Here is a 17,969-nt window from a genome sequence, read left to right as displayed (position 1 = left end):
CAAATATTACCAATGTCTAGACTTAAATATGGATAGCGTAAGACCAAATAGATTAGCTGGGATGTGTTTCGAGCTGTCTGATTCTGTACAGTGTGCACGTTTATGTATTTTTCTTAGCGTGTGTGCCATTGCTGCCGCGACCTTCAAAAAAAAAAAAAAAAAAAAAAAAAAAAAAAAAATTGCTATATTTTTTGCAGATTTTTTTCCCTGCCAATTCTAAAGGTTTCTCAAAAAGTCTTCAATGAAAAAAAATCTTTAAAGGACTCCCAGACGTGGGTCCCCGACACCTTTTTTTTTTCCCCGAGTCTTTGCTTGTTAGGCATAATGCTGCCTCTGAAGCAGTCCCTGAAACGTCTTGTTTTGTTACGCACAAAACCAGTCTGGATCCCCGCTCCTGAAAACGCACTTTTTATTGGGACGTATTTTTTCCATTGGAAAAAACGACGAATAAGCGCAGATCGCAAGGTTTCAGTCACTGCAATGTTCTCACACGCTTTAATAATAATCCTCTAGGCGGGATTAATTGTTTTGTTTGTTGGTGATGATGTTTTGGTGTTGTTGTTTTTCTTGCGAGCTATGAGCTACCTCTCTGCCGTCTGAGTTTTTCCGGGAAGTAAAAGGTAGTGATGAAATGATGCTCATAAGTTATAAGCGACTTGGGAGCACTACATGATTATGGCTTGTGTATTAAGCAGTATCTTGATGTGGTTCATACTAGGGAGGACTTTGCTGTTTTGAAATCTGTTCTCGTCGTAATTTACCCACTATTATAATGGAGCGCACTGTGCCAAGTTGTTACTTAGTATGACGATGCATAAGCACTTTTTAATTTCAATATAATTTTACAGCCCAAGGAAAAAATAATTCATCATAATAAGTTTAGCAATGCCATTGTAGACAAACATTTAATAGGAAATCTCTTGTTAGAAAGCAGGGAGTGGCTGCTACTCTTGATCCCTAGAAAGAATTAAATCTATGAAACAGTGAGGGGAAAAAATAGCTCAGTGTTGCATTCCTTCCCGATGCGGAATTTTGATATAAGGAGATTGACTTTGATTTAAGGAAATGTAAATAAAACGCAGAGAAAGTAGTTCTGTTACAGAGTACTATGCAGCGATTTGTTTACTTGCCTGGCTTTAACTTGAAAAATACAGCTTTCATACTTCAGTCCACATTTTATGCTTCCTTTCCTCCTTCCCTTATTATCCTTTCAATTACTTTCCCCCCCTATTTTTTGGCAACTGCCGTCTGAAAATATTCCACAGTTCCCCACTAAGCCTCATTCTCAAGTCGCGAAAGCCAACAAAAGCAAAACGGGGGGGGAAAAAAAAAATACGAAAGCCGCTCGAGGAAATCAAAACAGAAGGCGAGGAGAAGTTAGGAATGACTTTGAGAGACGCGTCAAGTTTGCAGAGCATTAGCCTGCTCTCATCTGTATCGAATAATTACAACGGGTCTCACAGAGCTGAAATTTCTGGGGACACAAGCAGGGCTTTTTATTTCTATCAAAGACAGCTGTTGAGGAATTTCTCTCGCTGGTAAATAATATTCAAACGAAAGGTTTGCGGTGTTGCCGTCGCCCCGCACGGCTGTCTCCAGCTACTCGAGGCGAAGGGCATTGGAAAAATCCGTCGCTTCGCCCCCCACTCCGAGTGCGAACCTTTTCGTGGTCTCTCCTCCCGGGCTGATCCGGGAAGATCATCTTCCAGCCTGCCCGAACCCTTCAGTTCCCCCTTTCCCCAAATATTTAATTTCTCCCCAGCCCTTCGGGAGGTCAGGACACCCCTTCGCAGGCTCAGAGCTCCGCCAGAGAAGGGCGGAGGTTCGGGGCAAGGGCAAAGAGGAGCTGGCAGCCCAGTGCCAAGGCTCCATCCGTTTCTGTGAGCTAACAGGAAACGCCTCGATGACTTGAGAATAATAACAATAATAATAATAATAATAATAATAATAATAAATGTAGGGTATGTCCTTGGTGCGGAGCAACCTTTACTTTTTGCCACGAACGCACTGAGCGTGTCTGGGCTCCCTACCCAGTAAATGCCTCCCTACCCGCCCGTGGCAGTGGGGCATCCCCTCACGGTGCTCCCGGGACGAAGGGGTGGCGGTGGGGCGACAAACCCCCACACACACAGACACGCAACCCCACCCTAAATCCCTCGTCCTGCGGTAACACCGACCCAGCAGTCCCAACCTCCAGTTAATGCTCCCATAAAGTCGACATTTTAGGAGCTTTCGGGGAGGCGGCCGAGCGCTTGATGGCGGGCGGGTGCGCGCCAGAGGGGCTCTTTCGCGGGCGGACAGCGCCACCTGCCGTCTGCCGCCCGGCATCGCCACCGCCGCCGCCACCGCCCGCCGCGCCGGCCCCGCGGAGCCATCGGCTCTGCCCGCCAGCCCACGGGAAGATAAATGTCCACCGCCCAGCCTGGGTTTAAGCAAGGGGAAGGCCAATAAAAGGTTGTTATTTCCGCTCGCCCGCTTTATCTAAAACAGCCAGACAAAACAAATGAAAAGGCTTTTGTAGAAAATCTTAATTGTGGCTGGACAGTTGTAAACTCATTAAGAGCCGAATTCCAGACAGTTTGCAGACCCGTCATTTATTACACACTCTTAATGCTGATTCTTTGAAGTTGCCTCTGTCTGCAACAACAGAGGGCGTCCCAGCATCCCCAAATACTGGCTCAGGGATCAATTAGGGGCTTTTTGTGTGTGTGTGCACACCAGAACGAGCTCCCTTTTGCTAATTAGAACTCATCAAATCTTAACCTGGATTTCTGGTTTGGTTTTTGTGTGTCTAAGTGTTTCTCTTCCTTTTTTCTTTTTATTTTTTTCTTTTTCTTTTTTTTTCTTCTATTTTTTCTTTTTTTTTTTTTTTCTATTTCCTTTTTTTTTTAATTATTATTATTTTTAAGGTGAAGTCGAAATATATTTTTTTTTCTCCCGCAGTTCTGCACATCTGTAAACTTCTTGCCGGCTCCCTAAGTTTTGTCTTTAGCCCTGCAGCGTTTTACACCCCATAAACGGTTACAGCAGTCATTTTCTTTTATTGCACTGTATGGCTCTGAATTTTCCTAACAACAACTTCTGCCAAGACCATAAGCGTGTTCCGTCTTATTTTGCTTTCAGTACATATATATATATGTAAGTGTACCAAGAAAGCTTTTATTGTTACTCGAAATATTTGCAAACATAGGTTCGTGTGGAGCACGAGTGTGCTGCGGCTGATATTATGGAGGATTTCTGCTATGAGCAGTAAGATGTCCGCCCGAAACAAGGGTAAATTTCAGCAAGCTCACAGACTTCGCTATTTTCTTTTGTTGCTGAGCTTGATTTGGCTTGGGGCGGCGGGGGAGGGGTGGGTGCAATGCGGGGTATGTGTGTGGAAATCTTCCATTACCAAGAAACCTTTTTTTTTTGTTTGTTTGTAAAAAAAGAAATCCTATTTTGTCTTCTCTGCTCTAAAGCCCAGCTCTTTCCTTGGGCTAAATCAGAGCGTAAAATCGACACCATAAATTCTACCATAATTGTCAGTAAAATTTTATCTATATCTATCTCAGTATAAATATATAATCTGAGGCGCTAGTAAAATGTAAGGCGTTGTTTTTATTTGCCATGGGACATTTTAAGGAGAAAAAAACATTCCCAACGTGAACGCAAGGGTAGGGAAAAAATGGGTGATGTTTGAAATAACATATTTTGCATGGACAACCGTTTCTAGAAAGGAATTTAAAATGAACCCACTTGGTAAGGCGAGCCTTCTCACAGAGCTTGTTGAAGCACATTTAGTGCTGGACATTTTCTGGTGGAGGCTAATTAACCATCTCAGCTTAAATGTCACTGTCTGGTCTGATTTACATTATTTTCCGCACTAAAGAACGTCGGACATTTTGGTTTGGTCCTAAATCCCACCGCCCCTCCAGGACAATTTATTAAACCCGAGTTAAGTGGGGTGTGTGTCCCCACTGCCAGCCGAAGGGGCTCCCCCCTCGCCCTGCTAAGCGCCTGTTTACCAAATTATATCCGGAAGGAAGGAGCCTCAGCGAAGCAGTGGCTTTATACCCGAATCTGCCCATTTTAAGTGAAAGAAAAAGCTCAGATTTTAATCACCTGGGGTCTGTGTTTATAGAACCATGGGATTTGCCTTGGTTCAAAAAAAAAAAATACGGCTACTGCCTCCTTCTTGGCAGCTGCCCTAGCCCCGCCACGTCTGCTGAGGCTCGGTGTGTCTTGGAAGAATCCCTCCTTATCAATCTTAAAACATCACAAACTATAAAAGAATCAATATATTTTATTTGGCAAAAAGTTAAATATAATTTCAACACAACGATTTGGTCAGTAGGCCATGAGGTAACTATTTCAAAATAGACAGCGTACGTCCTGCAACAACATAACTTCCCAGACTTATTTGTTAAATCGATACAAATTTACAATAACCAAATGTAAGTTTTTATAGTGTATAATTTATTATCAATAAAATTAACCTTCATTACAATAACCATCAAATCATTCGATTAAAATTAAAACGTAAACCATAGGTAGTTACCTTTTTCACATATACGTATAGCTCCGATATCTGAAAACTGCTCACTGGTGCAAAAACAATATTTTAGCTAGTCTGTTTATTTACTTTTTTTAATATATAGATTATATATACAACCAACAAAGACCGTACTATATATATATCAACTGTGCATACTAAAATGACTTGCTTCAATATTTTGAGAACTGTAATTCTCAGACATCCCGGATTAACTTTTTATTTCCTGCCTTTTTTCTTTTTTATTTTTTTCTTTTTTTTTTTTTTTCTTTTTTTGTTGAGATATATATAATATATATTTTACAATCAAAGGTTAAGTGTCTAATTATACAGAAGAGACTTAATACACTACAGAGCTATACTCTATGCAATTTTTATAATAAACAACCTGAGTTCAAATTGAATCCTAGCTTACACCATTACATCCGGTACAGCACCCAAGCACATAAATTGAGTCACAAACATAATTACCACAATAAAACACAGTGTTCAAGTATTAGAGCAGAGATATCTCTGCTGCGCAAAGAGCGAATAAAATAACTACATAGACTAAATTATACAGTCCGTAAATAGTTGTGCATTATGGAAAGGTAGTTTTTTCTTTTTTTTTTCTTTTTTTGTTTGTTTGCTTTTGTTTTCTTCCTTCTTTCTTTCTTTCCAAAAGTGAAGAAACAGGTAGATTTATACAAGCCAGCTAAACAGCCTTTTCATGCTAATGCCCCCTTTTTCTTTCCTATTAGAAAATTAAAAGTCTTACTGTACCTCTCCTGGCAAACTGGCCACTGTGACAATCAAGGTACAATCATAATCAGAATTTGCCATGGGAAAAAAATGAGGCCTGGACCCAGACACATTGCATGGCAAGGATCGAGGGGAGGAATTTTTTTTGTTTGTTTTGTTTCTAACTTTTTTCTTTTCTCCCTCTTTTTTTTTTTTTTTTTTTTTTTTTTTTTAAACGTTATGCATTTTCATTTTAACCCGCGTGTTGCCATCATTCATCCTTCGCTCGATCTTTGTTGATTTTCTTCATTTTCATCCTTCTGTTCTGAAACCAGATTTTCACTTGTCTCTCAGTTAAATTGAGGAGTCTGGCCACCTCGTATCTACGGTCCCTAGTGAGATACATATTGAACAGAAACTCCTTCTCCAGTTCCAGGGTCTGATGCTTGGTGTAAGGGCATCGCTTCTTCCTGGTGGACCTCGCGTGGAGCCAATTTGCAGCTGGGTTATCTACAATTAAAACAACAGAAGAAGTTCAGGCTCGGGCAGGGAGAGAGGGAGGGAGCTTGGGAGGGAGACGCACGCAAAAGCAGCCGCTTAGATGTCCCAATATTGGGGTTTAGGAAGTGGCTCTCATTTCCCCAGGCACAGAGGATAGTGGGGCACAATGGAGTCCAAAATGCAGACACATGGAGAGGTCACACGCAGCAAAGCCCCGCCACCCCCGCCTCCCTTCGTCTTTTTTTATTGTTTGTAGGATGCAATTTTAAAATATTCTTTCTCCTCCTCTCTCTGTTAGCTCCCTCCCTCCTTCCTGGCCTCCCCGCGCACACACCCCCTTCAAACTGCCAGCCCGGGGAGTGACCAGCCAGACTAACATGTCATCGAAATCGTTTCACTTTTGGATTTCGACCTTCTCCCGTGTCATCACTGGCAAGACCCAGGGAGCTGGTGGGTCAGCCTCCAGCTGGCATAATTAAAGCCTCGCCCTCTAAAGGACCCACATTTACACGGTGTTAATCGCGATAGCAATCCCGAGGCGCTCTGCCACCAGTCCCACAGCGCTGGAAGCATCCAGCCCCGGGTTTTCCACCGAGAAGACGAAGGGGGAGGGGGGACACCAAGTCAACGGCGAGGTTTCTACTCTCAGCCCCGCAATAGCCTCCTCGGCCTGCGAGCCGTCACACACACACACACACACAAAAAGATCATATTCACATCCAGTGCTTTCTAGGCACCATCTCCCCGGCGTCTGCCCACGCCTGGGAGTGTAGCGGGGCAGGAAGATGCCAACACGTCCTGCGGAGTTTGATGGGGTGGTTGGGGCGGGGGTGGGCGGTTTTCGCCTTTTATTTTTGTTTTGTTTTGCTTTGTAAGTTCCAGCTGCAGGGCGGCTTTTTTATTTCCTTTCAGCCTGGAAAGCTGAGCCATCCTAGATCCCCTTCGATCCTGCGGAAGGCAGCACTAGCTTTTGCAGATCGCAGACCCCGGCGAGCTGGAGCAGCGGCGGCGGCAGCCGCCGGTGCTCGGCCGCGTAATTAGCCCCAGCGCCTCAACACCTCCCCGCGGCCGGCGCAGCACCCTGAAGTCCATTACCCTCGCAGTCCCACTTACTTGGATCGATCTGCGGTTTCTCTCCGTTTGCCTCACTTTCTCCATTGCTTTCAGAGAATGCGCCTTCGTGGCTTTGCTTATCCCTATCAACTGGAGGAGAACCACAAGCATAATCAGAGAGAGACAAAGTGTGAGTGTCAAACGTGGTACAGTCAGCCCTCCTGGCCGCCAGCGGTTCAGGTTTAATGCCGTAATGCCTGCTGGTAGGTAACCCGGGGAAAGACAAGGAGCCCGGCACAGGCTCAAGCCACGAACGCATGTACCTGCCGTCGGGCGGTGCCACGGGCGCCTGGTGATGCGCGTAGGGGTGGTAGACGGCGGGGACGCCGCTGGCGCCGGCGGGGTGCGCGGGGCTCCAGGGGGGGCCGAAGACGGGCGCCTTGGGCTGGAAGCTGCAGGGGGCCAGCTCGGGGTGCTCGGCCAGCCCCGCCGGCCGTGGCGGCGGCGGCCCCAGCGGGGCAGGGGCGTAGCGGGGCGCCGCCAGCTCGTCCCCCTCCGGCACCAGGAAGGAGTCCACGTAGTAATTGCTGAGGGTCCCGGGAGCCGACATGGCGGGCGCGGGCGGGCGGCGGACCCGCCGCGGTTCGGGGCTGCGGGTTTCACGTAACAACTTGGTGCTGGCGGAGAAGTAGAGTCAGTAATAAGTTGAGGGCAGCCCGGGCGCCCATTGGCTGCCCCTGTCACGTGGCGGGGGAGCAGAACAATAAAGTATAAATCAGTCCGCGGGCTATTAATGGGTCAGTGTTTTCCAGCCATAATTTTTATAGTGAGGCCATATGTTTTTATGCAAAGGGATATTGGAGTTATACGGCGGGGTTTGTTTTAATTGCGACCAACTGAGATTAAAAGATCAAATTCCGTATTACAGCCCTCCCTTCCCTCTTTCTCTCTCTCTCTCTCTCTCTGCTCCTTTTTTTTTTTTTTTCTTTTTTCTTTTTTTTCTTTTTTTTTTTTTTCGTTTAAGCGGACTATTTTATAACTTAATTAATCATCCCATCAGTGGGTCGTGTTCCCCGCGAAAAAAAAAGGAACCACCACCCTTGCGATCGGAGACCTTCACATAAAATTATACAATAATTGAAGCAATAAAAAAGCAAAATAGCAGTTGCGGTATACTGTATTTAAATATATATTTATTATATTTCATAAGGAGTTATTGTTTCGGGAGCCACGGGGTTGTTATTAAGTCAGTAACTATGAGCGCGCTCATTTGCATGGCTGTGTTTCACAGCAGTAAAAATTTACGAGTGCTTGGAAAGGTTAAATTATACTATTGTGTTTAGTTTGGGAACTCACTGTAAATAATACCGTTCCGTTCGGCTCAGAGCTGGCAGCGGAAAGTCAAATTCAACGTATCCCCTTTCCGAAACTGCGCCGCAGAGCCGGCCCTCCCCACTCAGCCGGAGGAGGACTGGAGCAAGCACTGGGTCGGTATTTAGGCTGGCCCGCTCCAAACTGCACTTCACCACCCCACCCCGCCGGACAGAGCGCGGCAGTGACCGAAACACCCTCCTCATCCTCCCCACCGCAGCGCCGCGCCTGCCCTTGGACGGGGCCGCGCCGGCCGAGGATCCCCTCGCCAGGCCGGGGAACAGAGCCTGGGCCGAGCGGCCGCAGGGGAGGGGACCGGAGCGGAACCGCCGTCCTGGCCGTGAGGGAAGGAGAGCGGGCAGAGCGGTATTTATCACGACGATTAATTCTTTAACTATGCAGAAAAGCAGCGGGGGGAAAGGGGAGAAAAAGCCCCGTCTCCCCGCTGCCGAAAGGCACCCTGCTTCTCAGGGCGGCTATCAAAGGGGAGCTCACAGCCGGCCGTCCCGCATTCTGGTGAATCAAATTTATGTGCAAATATAGTTATTTATTTGCTGGCACCTCTTTTGACTGCAGGACACACGCTAGCCGCATCGGAAACCGAGCGGAGGGTTACAGTTCCTTGCAGATGGAGGGGAGGGTGCGCGGAGGGGGTAGAGTAAGAGGCGGCCAGATCCAAGTCCAGTGTTAGGAACTGAAGTGGCTGAGCGCTTTGCAAATATGCCTGGGACTCCCCGATTTTAGTACGGCGGACGCTCACGCTGTTTATGCCCGTGGCTGGCGAAGGAGAGAGGTCAATAGGGTGCAGCGGGGCACCAAAAAATCTCTGCCAGAGGCTCAATTTACTCGGAATATCTTTTATTGAAAATAGAGCCCAGTAAATGGTAGGGACGGCTGAGTAATAATTAAAATCACGTGTAAATATTGTGCATGAGAAAGTGTGGTTCTAATTAGTTTTACATCACGATGTGGGCTGGCTCGCTCCCTCTCTTTTCCTTCTCTCTTTCTCTCTTTCTTTTTCTTTTCATGTCTTCCCAAGAGTTTAATCCGAAATCTTACAGAGATCCTATTTTAACAAGGCTCTCTCCCCCTATTCAGGATTACAAAGGCCCACAATGAAACTATTATCCCCCATTAGAGTTCGAAAATTATGGAATAGTTGCAAGATCTCCACAAACAAGGAGCCCGTTATTTTCTAACAATTAAAAAAATGCAAATAAAACTCTCCTCTGGTATTTTTTGTGGGTATTGCATAGACACGCCGTAATAGAAAAAAATAATTGTATTTCTTTCCTGGAAAGACGGAACTCGACGTCATTTGTATTTATTATTAAGAGTCAGCTGTGGTGAAATGTGATTGTAGAACTTCCTTTTTCCATTCAGAAAAAATAATCTTAGCTGCAGGAGTCCTGGATGTTTATATTCGAATTTGGGTTCTCAACTTGCAGCGGGTTTCATTTTTTTGGTTCCTCAACAAAAATAATAGCAAATTAATAACAATAACAATAATGTTTAAAAGGACGTGCCTGCGTTTTTATTTCCCTGTAAAATTCTGTATTTGTTACTGCCGACATCCAAGCGGCAGGAGAGGGTGTACAGAAAGCAAAAGATAAAATATTGCAAATAATTACAGACATTTTTCACGCGGTCACTTTGCTGATAATGACGCTGAAGTATTCCCCTCTCTTTAATCCTTTTAGACGCATTTAGAACCCTAAAGTACATTTTGCATAGAAGCCACGAAAACTAGTGGGGATAGCGTGGACTTCTCACGATTTACGTTGCAAATTATTTCATGTTTTGGTGGCTTATACTCTCGGAGGCAAAAGGCCCCAAAAAAGGGGAGAAATAGGTGTTCATGTAACATTGCGATATGAAACCTGAATGCCCAGGAATGAAGTACCGCTGGAACGGTCGTGCCTAAGTAAAAATATTCCCTGCTCTCCACGCCTGCATAATCAGAGCTCCCACTCATCCAGCTCTTGCCTCTGGCTGCAACAGGAAGGACGCCGCCAGTTTTTAAGCGAGGGGCTTCTGCAAGCCCTGCTTCATTAGCCGCGCACCGCCTGGGCGCGGAGTATATGCGGGAGCAGGGCAAGAATCTGCGGGCGTTGGCGATCTTTCCTGAACGGGAAGTTCAGGATCGCTTTCCCCCAGTTTCCTGCCACTGCAAACCGCTCTCACGGAACCGCCGGTGCTGCGAATGTACGGAGGTGTTTTGGCACAGCCGAGAGGAAAAATGATTCAGAATCTGGGGAAAGCTGTCCAAAAGCAGGATGATGCGATTCAGATGGGAGGGAAATAAAGGGCAGAGGCAAACCTATGTACAAACACCACGCAGGCACGCACAGACATATACAGTGTAAGTACACTCCCAGTGTGAAACACAGACCCAGCAGATAGCCCGTCAGATGCACGGTATGTGCAGCCACTAGCACTTAAATTTGGATGCAATGTAGAGAGAGCACTGCTTCTGCCCCAGCCGAGGACGTCTCAGCAAGGATGGGGCTGGCTAAAATCCGCTATCCTAATTCCTCTGAGTTCCTGAAGCCCAGCCGGAACTTTCGAAAAAAGTTTTCAGTTGTTTGTCTTTTTTTTTTTTTTTCTTTCTTTCTTTTTCTTTTTTTTTTCCCCAAAACCAATCACAGTCATAAAATAAAATAAAATACTTCCCATCAAGGACTGAGTTTTCTGCCCTTTCCGCTGCCCGCCTTTCTGCTACAACCCGTGTCCCTCTCCGCTACCGTGCCGGCGCTGGCTTCCAGGCGGAGAGCCCCGCGGGAGGCCGCCCCTGCCCGCAGTCGCGCTGCGGACACAAAAGGCGGCAGCGGCGGCGGGCCCGGAGAGGTCGCTGTTGCTCGTTCCGCCTCCGCGGAGAGCGCCCGCGCCCGCGCCGCAATCGTGATCATAACCGAGGACTTGCGGATCGCGGGGCAGCCCCGGAGGAGCAGGCCCGACGGGCGGTGTCGAGGGGGCCGGCAGAGCCCTGCGACAAATCGCGGCGGGCACTAGCCACCCACCCCATCTCCCATGGGGGGCGAGAGCAACCGGAGGGGACGGACACCCCCCAATCGAGTGGGGTCCGGCCGGCCTCGGGCCCTGCCTTGCTCCGGGGCCTTGTTCGTCGTCTTGCTCGGAGCAGTGCCAGCAGACTTGATCTCTCCCCACCCCTCCCCTAGGCAGCTTTCTGGGTCTCCTCTTTTTAATAAATACAGAAGGAAAAAAAAAAAAAAAAACCAAACCAAAAAACCACACACACGCCACCCCCCTCACTCCCATCGCTCAACCCACACGGAGCAGAATGCAAAAACGCACCTGACCTTGAATGCAGCCTGCAAGATATATTAAAATCCCGCAAGCAGGCAGGCAGGGACTCGCTTAGAAGCTATCTAACCTTGAAGAACTTGTCAAGCTTCCCCCCTCGGCTGCAGTGTTTATCTGAGGAATCAAAGGAGGCTCCGTTGCAGATGGGGAACAATGGCATTGGGACTTGACGCCTACAGATCACTTCAGCGCTAAGATTTCTTCGGGCAGAAAGGACCCTCGCACCAAGCATACCTGGTGATGATATCAACTGAAGTAATTAAGGCAGTTTCGTGCTGTAGAGAGAAAGGTGGAGCCCCAACAACATGAAACTACCTAAACCACAGAGCAGTTCTCAGGAGCTAATTACTTTCCCCATTGACGTGGTCCTTAATGCAAGGATCCCGCTACGAAAATAAAACCAGAAACATAACTAAAACATCCCTCTCGCCCGCTCGCCCGCCCAGCCGGCGCCCCTCCGCGCCCCCCGGTCAGCTTCGGGTGGGTTAGTGAACACGAAAAAAAAAACCAAACCCAAAACCAAAACACACCCCACCCACACCCGGGCAGCTTTCGGCTCTCCATGCAGATGCAATCGAGAGGAAAAAAGCCGTGCACGACAATATTACATCATTAGAAGCTAACGGCTCCCAAGAAGCCCGGGTTCAAAGTCTGTCCCCCCTCCTCCCGTCACACACATACTCTGCAAGGAAACATTAGCCGTCGCCCTACTCCCAGCCCTCTTTCTGCCTGCCCTTTGTGCAAGACTCTGTTAGCCAAACATGCAGCAAAGAAGGGAGGATGCAAAAAAAAAAAAAAAAAAAAAAAAAAAAAAAGCAGCCTGGGTGAAATAAGCTCTTCCACATGCAGACAGGTAGGGAACATAGGGAACAACAATCTTGTCTGGAGAAATCTGCTGGCAAGCAGGAGAGGCTGGGGTGTCCCCCCCCTCCCCATGCTCTCACCTTTACGATTTCTTCTCAGCCCTGAGATTAAGCTAGAATACTGTCACCGTCCTCTGGAGTTAAAGATCTCCGCACACTTGTAGGTGTTAATAAAAAAACAAAACAAAGCAAATTAAAAATCGTTTCCTACCTACAAGAAATGGTAACTCGCTTCCTCAGTCTATGCAGCTCCTCAGTCAACTGAAACCACTCGTTCAAGACAGCAACAATCCAGATATACTAGCAAGTCATAAAACTGAACAAAAGCCGACAAACCTTAGAGCACCATCGCTATATGGCCCAGACAAATTACGACCGTCTAGGTAATATTTAAATAGATTCCTAAAGTAATTGCAGGGGGTTTAGGCAACTATTCCTGTTGTAAAAGTTCTCGAAGACATAAAGTAGAACCTGAGGATAAACAGTCACAAAAAGAAGTAAAATTAAAAGGATTAATTCCACATTTTTTATTCTTCTATGAGAACATAAACATCGTCTTTTTCGCGAACAGCAGCATTACAATATTAATTTATTCCCATTTAAGGTAAGAACTAGATATAGCTAGAACTAACATTTATAATAACGATAGAATGCATTTGCTTAAAACAGTATCGGCATTTTAATAATAATAATAGACATTTATACATATCTGTAATTATAGTTTTTCCCCTTTTTTCTTTTTTTCCCCCCTTTTAAATTTTTTCACCTATATGTTTGACCCTTTAATGCACATAACTTCACAGTATAAAGGAAGACGAACATATGCTCCCTCGCAATCTCATACTCTGGCTCAGAAAGTCCTTCTGATGTTCAGAATATATACTTTTCAGTGAAATTAGTGAGGAAAAGTGACTATTTTCTTCTCAAAGGGGAAATTTTGTGTGCTTGTCATGCGTTACCAACGGTAACATTATTTATAGACAAAGAAAATCACTAATTCCACATTTTTAAGCAAAACTACCTTAAGTAAATATCTACAACCAGAAAGAGAGAGAGAAATTCAGAGGTAAGTGTCATAATTTAGTCCATGAGCAACACGAACTCTTTTATACCTTTAAAGAGAAGAGAATTCATTTTCCTGGCCAATTTTACATCTGTAATAATGACTTCTAAGGTAAAACGGGGAAAAAAAAAAAAAAAATCGCTCTTAACACCCGTTCCCATTAAGCTCTTTTAAAGGATGCCTGCATTTCATTATTGTAAGGCCTGCTTTTCGAAGGAAAAAGAGGGAGGGGGGGGAAGAAAAGGAAAACACAGGGTGGGAGAGCTCCAAATATATATAAATATGGTAAGGCTTAGATTCTTCATTCTGCGGCTATGTACAGTCCAAGCTGCACCGCTTATAATTTAGAAGAATGCGTCTTTAACCGAGCTTGTTTACTTTTCAGAGGGAGATACGAGGGGAAAGATATTTGCAGCTCCTGGAATGGTATTTCTGTGTTTCAAAGCTTAAAGGAAGAAATCGGTCCCGAGAAAGGCTGCAGGAAGCGGAGGGGTTCACGCACAGCATTTTGTGCATTAGCGTTGCTATAGTCCGCGCCCCCACCCGACCTCGAAGTAGCTCTTAAGAGGTTAAGGACATATTGAGAACGCCTAAAATCGTTAATCCACACAGGTGCGGGTGACTACAGCCTAGGAAAATGATACTGGCTCTTTAAACCATAAAGATGTGTTTATAGGTTCATCAAGAGAAATTAAAGTTGGCTGTGAGCTCCCGAATCCTATTCTCTCTGTTCATTTTCTTCAGTTTCATTCTGCGGTTCTGAAACCAGATTTTAACTTGTCTGTCTGTGAGGTGGACTGTGCGGCTGATCTCTAGGCGACGCTCACGAGTCAGGTACATATTGAATAGAAACTCCTTTTCCAGCTCGAGAGTTTGATGCTTGGTATAAGGGCACCGTTTCTTTCTGCCACTTTTTGCTGTGAGCCAGTTTGCTGCATTTTCTCCTTTTGAATTGCCTAGTTTTGAGAAAGTAAAAAAGGGACGTTACCAGTGGGGTAGGAGGCAGAGAACTGGGGGCAGGGTGTGTGTGTGTGGGGAGGCTGGAAGGAGCATCTGTGGGTGTAGGCTCGCTCCGCCAGCTGCGGGGAGTTGGAATGTGGGGTGTTCTTGTGATAACCGAGAGCTTCAAAGAGGTTTTCCACAGGCCTTGGAGCCCACCAGGAAAATCTGCCTCTCCTCAAAAAGCTCGGGGCAACGTGCCGTGCTGGGCAGTTCATCTCCGACCCCCCAAAATCAGGGTTTTCCCCGCTTCCCTCGGCCACTCTGATCCGACCGCTATTGTGAGGCGGCTTGGTAAATGGCCTGGCGTCGGTTTCCTGCCCCCAGACACCTGCTTCCAAAAAAAACCCCACAAAGCTTGTGGATCTGAACTTCGTCAGTGTTCAGGAAGAAAACAAAGTGACATGGGGAGCAAAAAGGCCCCCTGCCCCCAGCCCCTCTCTTCCCGGCCCTCTCTTTTCCAGTCATTTCGTGGGAGGAGAAAAGAAAAGAAAAGAAAAAAAAAAAATAAAAGAAAAAAAAAAAGAACAACGAAAGAAACATTGCAGGTTTTTAATTCTTATCGGTGAAACCGGCTGGGAAAGAATTAATACCGATCCCTCGATGGCTCGGGGTCATTTGAGTGGCTCTCGAGTAGTTTCCCGCTTTCTTTTTTTTGTTTAATTTTGATTTTATTATTTTCCAACCGGCCGTCTGAAGAAGTAACAGGGCGTCTGAAATGCGGCCGAAAAGAAGCATCTGAAAAGTCTGCCGCCCAGGGAAGGTGAATTTTAAATTTTTTTTTTCCATGGGGACCCGAAAGGGAAATAAATAATCAAATGAATAAATAAAACCCATTCTATCTAGTGTAGACGCTGAAGGAAATTCGCCGTGCATTCATCAGTCTAATTTGATAGCCGTTCATAGATGGCACATTTCAGCGCGGCTGTTATTCTGAAAAGAATTCTGGATCGTAAAATATAACTTACCGCGTTAATAGGTTTATTTATTGGCACTGCCTATTGCTTATTTTGGATGCTTTACAAACATGTCTGTTATCTGGTAGGCACCTTCACATCACAGGGGAAAGATTGATCTTGTTTTTCTATATGTTTAAGCAGCATGCAGGCTAAAGTTGCCCAGAGCAGGGGCTCTAAGGGTTTTTAAGTATAGGATGGACATTAATTTTTACGGCAACCCCATGCCTGAATATTACAAAGTTCAGAAGGTCACTCTGAGCAGCGCTTCTTGGCAGCCCCGCGGGGCTGCTGGGATCCTCCTTTCGCATCTCGATGCCACTATGATCCTCAACTTTTTATTCCTATATATATATATATATATATAATCACCATCATCATAATTCGCTTACCTACGTGTTCTTTCTCGGGAGAGGCTTTGCTGCTCTCTGACGGAGCTGGAGAGAGCTCCTCTGCGGTGGAAGATGAAGCCTGAGTCTCGTCCTCCCTATGAGAGACACACGCCAAGGGGCTGGGGGAGCGCTCCTCGTCCTCCTTCCTCCCCGCGTCCGGGACGGGAGGCAAAGATGGAGGCGTCTGGAAGCGGCCGGGGGGCTGCGGAGGGAATGGGGCAGCCCCGGCCGGCGCCGCGCTGTAGTTCTTGGAGGTGCCATACGCCTGGGAGAGGCGGAAGTAGCCCGGGACGGGGACCCCGCCGCCGCTGCCGGCCGGGCTGACCTCGGCGCTCAGCCGGGGGAAGGGAGCGAGGTCTGTGGCAGCCGAGCCCTTGGGGCATTTTTCTGAGTCATAGAGGCAGTAGGAGCTTTCCTCCTTAATGCTTGGAGCGAAGGAGCACGAGGTGGCCTGCTGGCTCTCCGGCTCTTCCATGCGACAGGACCGGGGGGGATCTAGCCACACTTCCATCCCTGACACGTAGGGGTGCGAGCTGGGGACCATGCTTTGAGAAGTACCTTCATTGCGTTTGCCCAAAACGGGGAAAAGTCCGCAGCTTTGCAGCCCGTAGGACAGATCGGACGCTTGTGGCAGGTAGATACCACTGTTGGGGTAGTAGCCGCCTCCGCCTCCGCCTCCTGCTCCCGCCGCTTCCCCTCTGCCCGAGCTGATCAAGGAATCTACCAAAAAAGAGTTTGCAGCCGGGCTCTCGGAGCATGACATTGTTGTGGTATAATTTGGCGAAGGGAGCAGATAGCCCTTTCTGGCTGACATTTCTTGTGCAAAACATGCTGAATATGATTAGAGATACCCCCGCACCACGGCAGACGCTTGCAGCCAATGGAAGCCCGGGCCTCCCCAGCAACCCCTCCCCGTCTGGTTTCGTATGCACCGAGCTGCTCTCAGGTCGACCTCTGAATTTGGGATAGATGTATATTAATGTGTAATATGGATTTCCATACACACAAGCGCGCACGCTTCGCCCACATGGGCGAGTGGCTGTGCCTGGGCGGGAGCCGCGCTCCCGGGAAGGGGAAGGAGCGGGGTTGGCTGGTACGGGCTCCAAGTTTTGCTCTGCTCTTATCATACGCTGTGCTATAAAATAGCCCGGCGGTCCTGATGTTTATTATACCTAGGCTGAAGCTGTGTCCAGATGAGGATTTTACTATCACTCCCCTCTCCCCGCGGTTGGGCTTTCAGGAAGGAAGCCTGCTCACCTCCCCACACAGCCTGTATGTCTCACGAAATTGATAAAGCCGCCGCTCGCCCGGTGTTTTATGCTCAGGGTCTGCTCATTTTATTTGATTGTCTCGTTTTTTAAGAAATAAAAGACGTGTTATTGTTTATCACGGATCGTTGGAAACCGTAAAGGGGCCTGGTGCATCTCGCGTTAAACCACTGGGGAAGGAGGCTGCTTCCAGCCTAACATCACCACCACGACTCCAGGCTGGGCTTGAATTTCCTGGAGAGAAAATGCTCGCTGCTGCGCTGAAGAATCTCTTAGGGAGCAACACCACTCTGGGAGAATTGATTGTGCGGTTGTAGCTTCCTAATGCTTTAGTTAACGCTGGATTCTTCCCGAGGTCTGATTACCATTTAAAATATAAAGCCAGACACATGCCACAGAAAGAATCCAGACGCGAGCAGTTCAAATGGATCCTCGCAGGATGTTGCGCACCCTGTTTATTGATGTGTTTATATTTGGGCGATCATTTTTATATCCCTCTCCCTCTCCACCCTCAATTGGGTCATTCACTTTTTGCCTCTTCAAAAGCACCGTTCCAATGTACTAAACAATACAAAGAAGAGTGAGTAGATGAATCCTGAGATACTAGACAGCCATGTCCAGTCAATATGTAATTGTGGCAGAGGTAGCAGACAGATAGCAGACAGACAGGGACGCAGCGAGACGGATAGATTTTTTAATGAATCTCTTAACGATGCCTTGCTTTCACTTCCATCATCCGTCGCTTATGCCATTTTGAAGTCGCCTTACTGCCTGGCACGCTGAACTAAGGGTTCTTTAGACCAAGGGGACTCTGAGTCTGCCCAGTACTCGCTGCCCATCCCTGAGGAGCAGGGCTCGCTACTCTCTCCCACAAACTGCCCGGGGAAGCAGCGACAGACTGGGCTCCGCTCCCAACGGGCTGGCG

General features: G+C 47.0%; 2 protein-coding genes across 2 annotated transcripts; both read right to left on the bottom strand.

Moving 5' to 3' along the window:
- Nucleotides 1-5,163: 5,163 nt before the first annotated feature.
- Nucleotides 5,164-7,882, bottom strand: HOXA9 (homeobox A9). The gene is made up of 2 exons (XM_071735630.1): nucleotides 6,869-7,882; nucleotides 5,164-5,764 (listed from the first exon to the last, which is right to left on the bottom strand). Exons 1-2 carry the CDS (start codon nucleotides 7,416-7,418, stop codon nucleotides 5,526-5,528), a joined length of 789 nt encoding a protein of 262 aa, XP_071591731.1. The 5' UTR covers nucleotides 7,419-7,882; the 3' UTR covers nucleotides 5,164-5,525.
- A 4,982-nt stretch (nucleotides 7,883-12,864) lies between these two features.
- Nucleotides 12,865-17,522, bottom strand: HOXA10 (homeobox A10). The gene is made up of 2 exons (XM_071735626.1): nucleotides 15,777-17,522; nucleotides 12,865-14,385 (listed from the first exon to the last, which is right to left on the bottom strand). The coding sequence occupies exons 1-2, from the start codon at nucleotides 16,588-16,590 to the stop codon at nucleotides 14,111-14,113; spliced, it is 1,089 nt and encodes a 362-aa protein (XP_071591727.1). The 5' UTR covers nucleotides 16,591-17,522; the 3' UTR covers nucleotides 12,865-14,110.
- Nucleotides 17,523-17,969: the final 447 nt, after the last annotated feature.

This window comes from Heliangelus exortis, chromosome 2, assembly GCF_036169615.1.
Source record: "Heliangelus exortis chromosome 2, bHelExo1.hap1, whole genome shotgun sequence".
NCBI lineage: Eukaryota > Metazoa > Chordata > Aves > Apodiformes > Trochilidae > Heliangelus > Heliangelus exortis.
Note: the sequence above shows the minus strand (reverse complement) of the source record. Positions and strands in the feature narration are given on the sequence as shown.

What these genes read in the sequence shown, in the direction of transcription:
- HOXA9 (XM_071735630.1), bottom strand. Translation starts at nt 7,418, where the DNA reads ATGTCGGCTCCCGGGACCCTCAGCAATTACTACGTGGACTCCTTCCTG. An exon ending in GAAACCGCAGATCGATCCAA is followed by an intron (nt 5,765 to 6,868) that starts GTAAGTGGGACT and finishes TTTTAATTGTAG; the next exon opens with ATAACCCAGCTGCAAATTGG.
- HOXA10 (XM_071735626.1), bottom strand. Translation starts at nt 16,590, where the DNA reads ATGTCAGCCAGAAAGGGCTATCTGCTCCCTTCGCCAAATTATACCACA. An exon ending in TCCCGAGAAAGAACACGTAG is followed by an intron (nt 14,386 to 15,776) that starts GTAAGCGAATTA and finishes TCTCAAAACTAG; the next exon opens with GCAATTCAAAAGGAGAAAAT.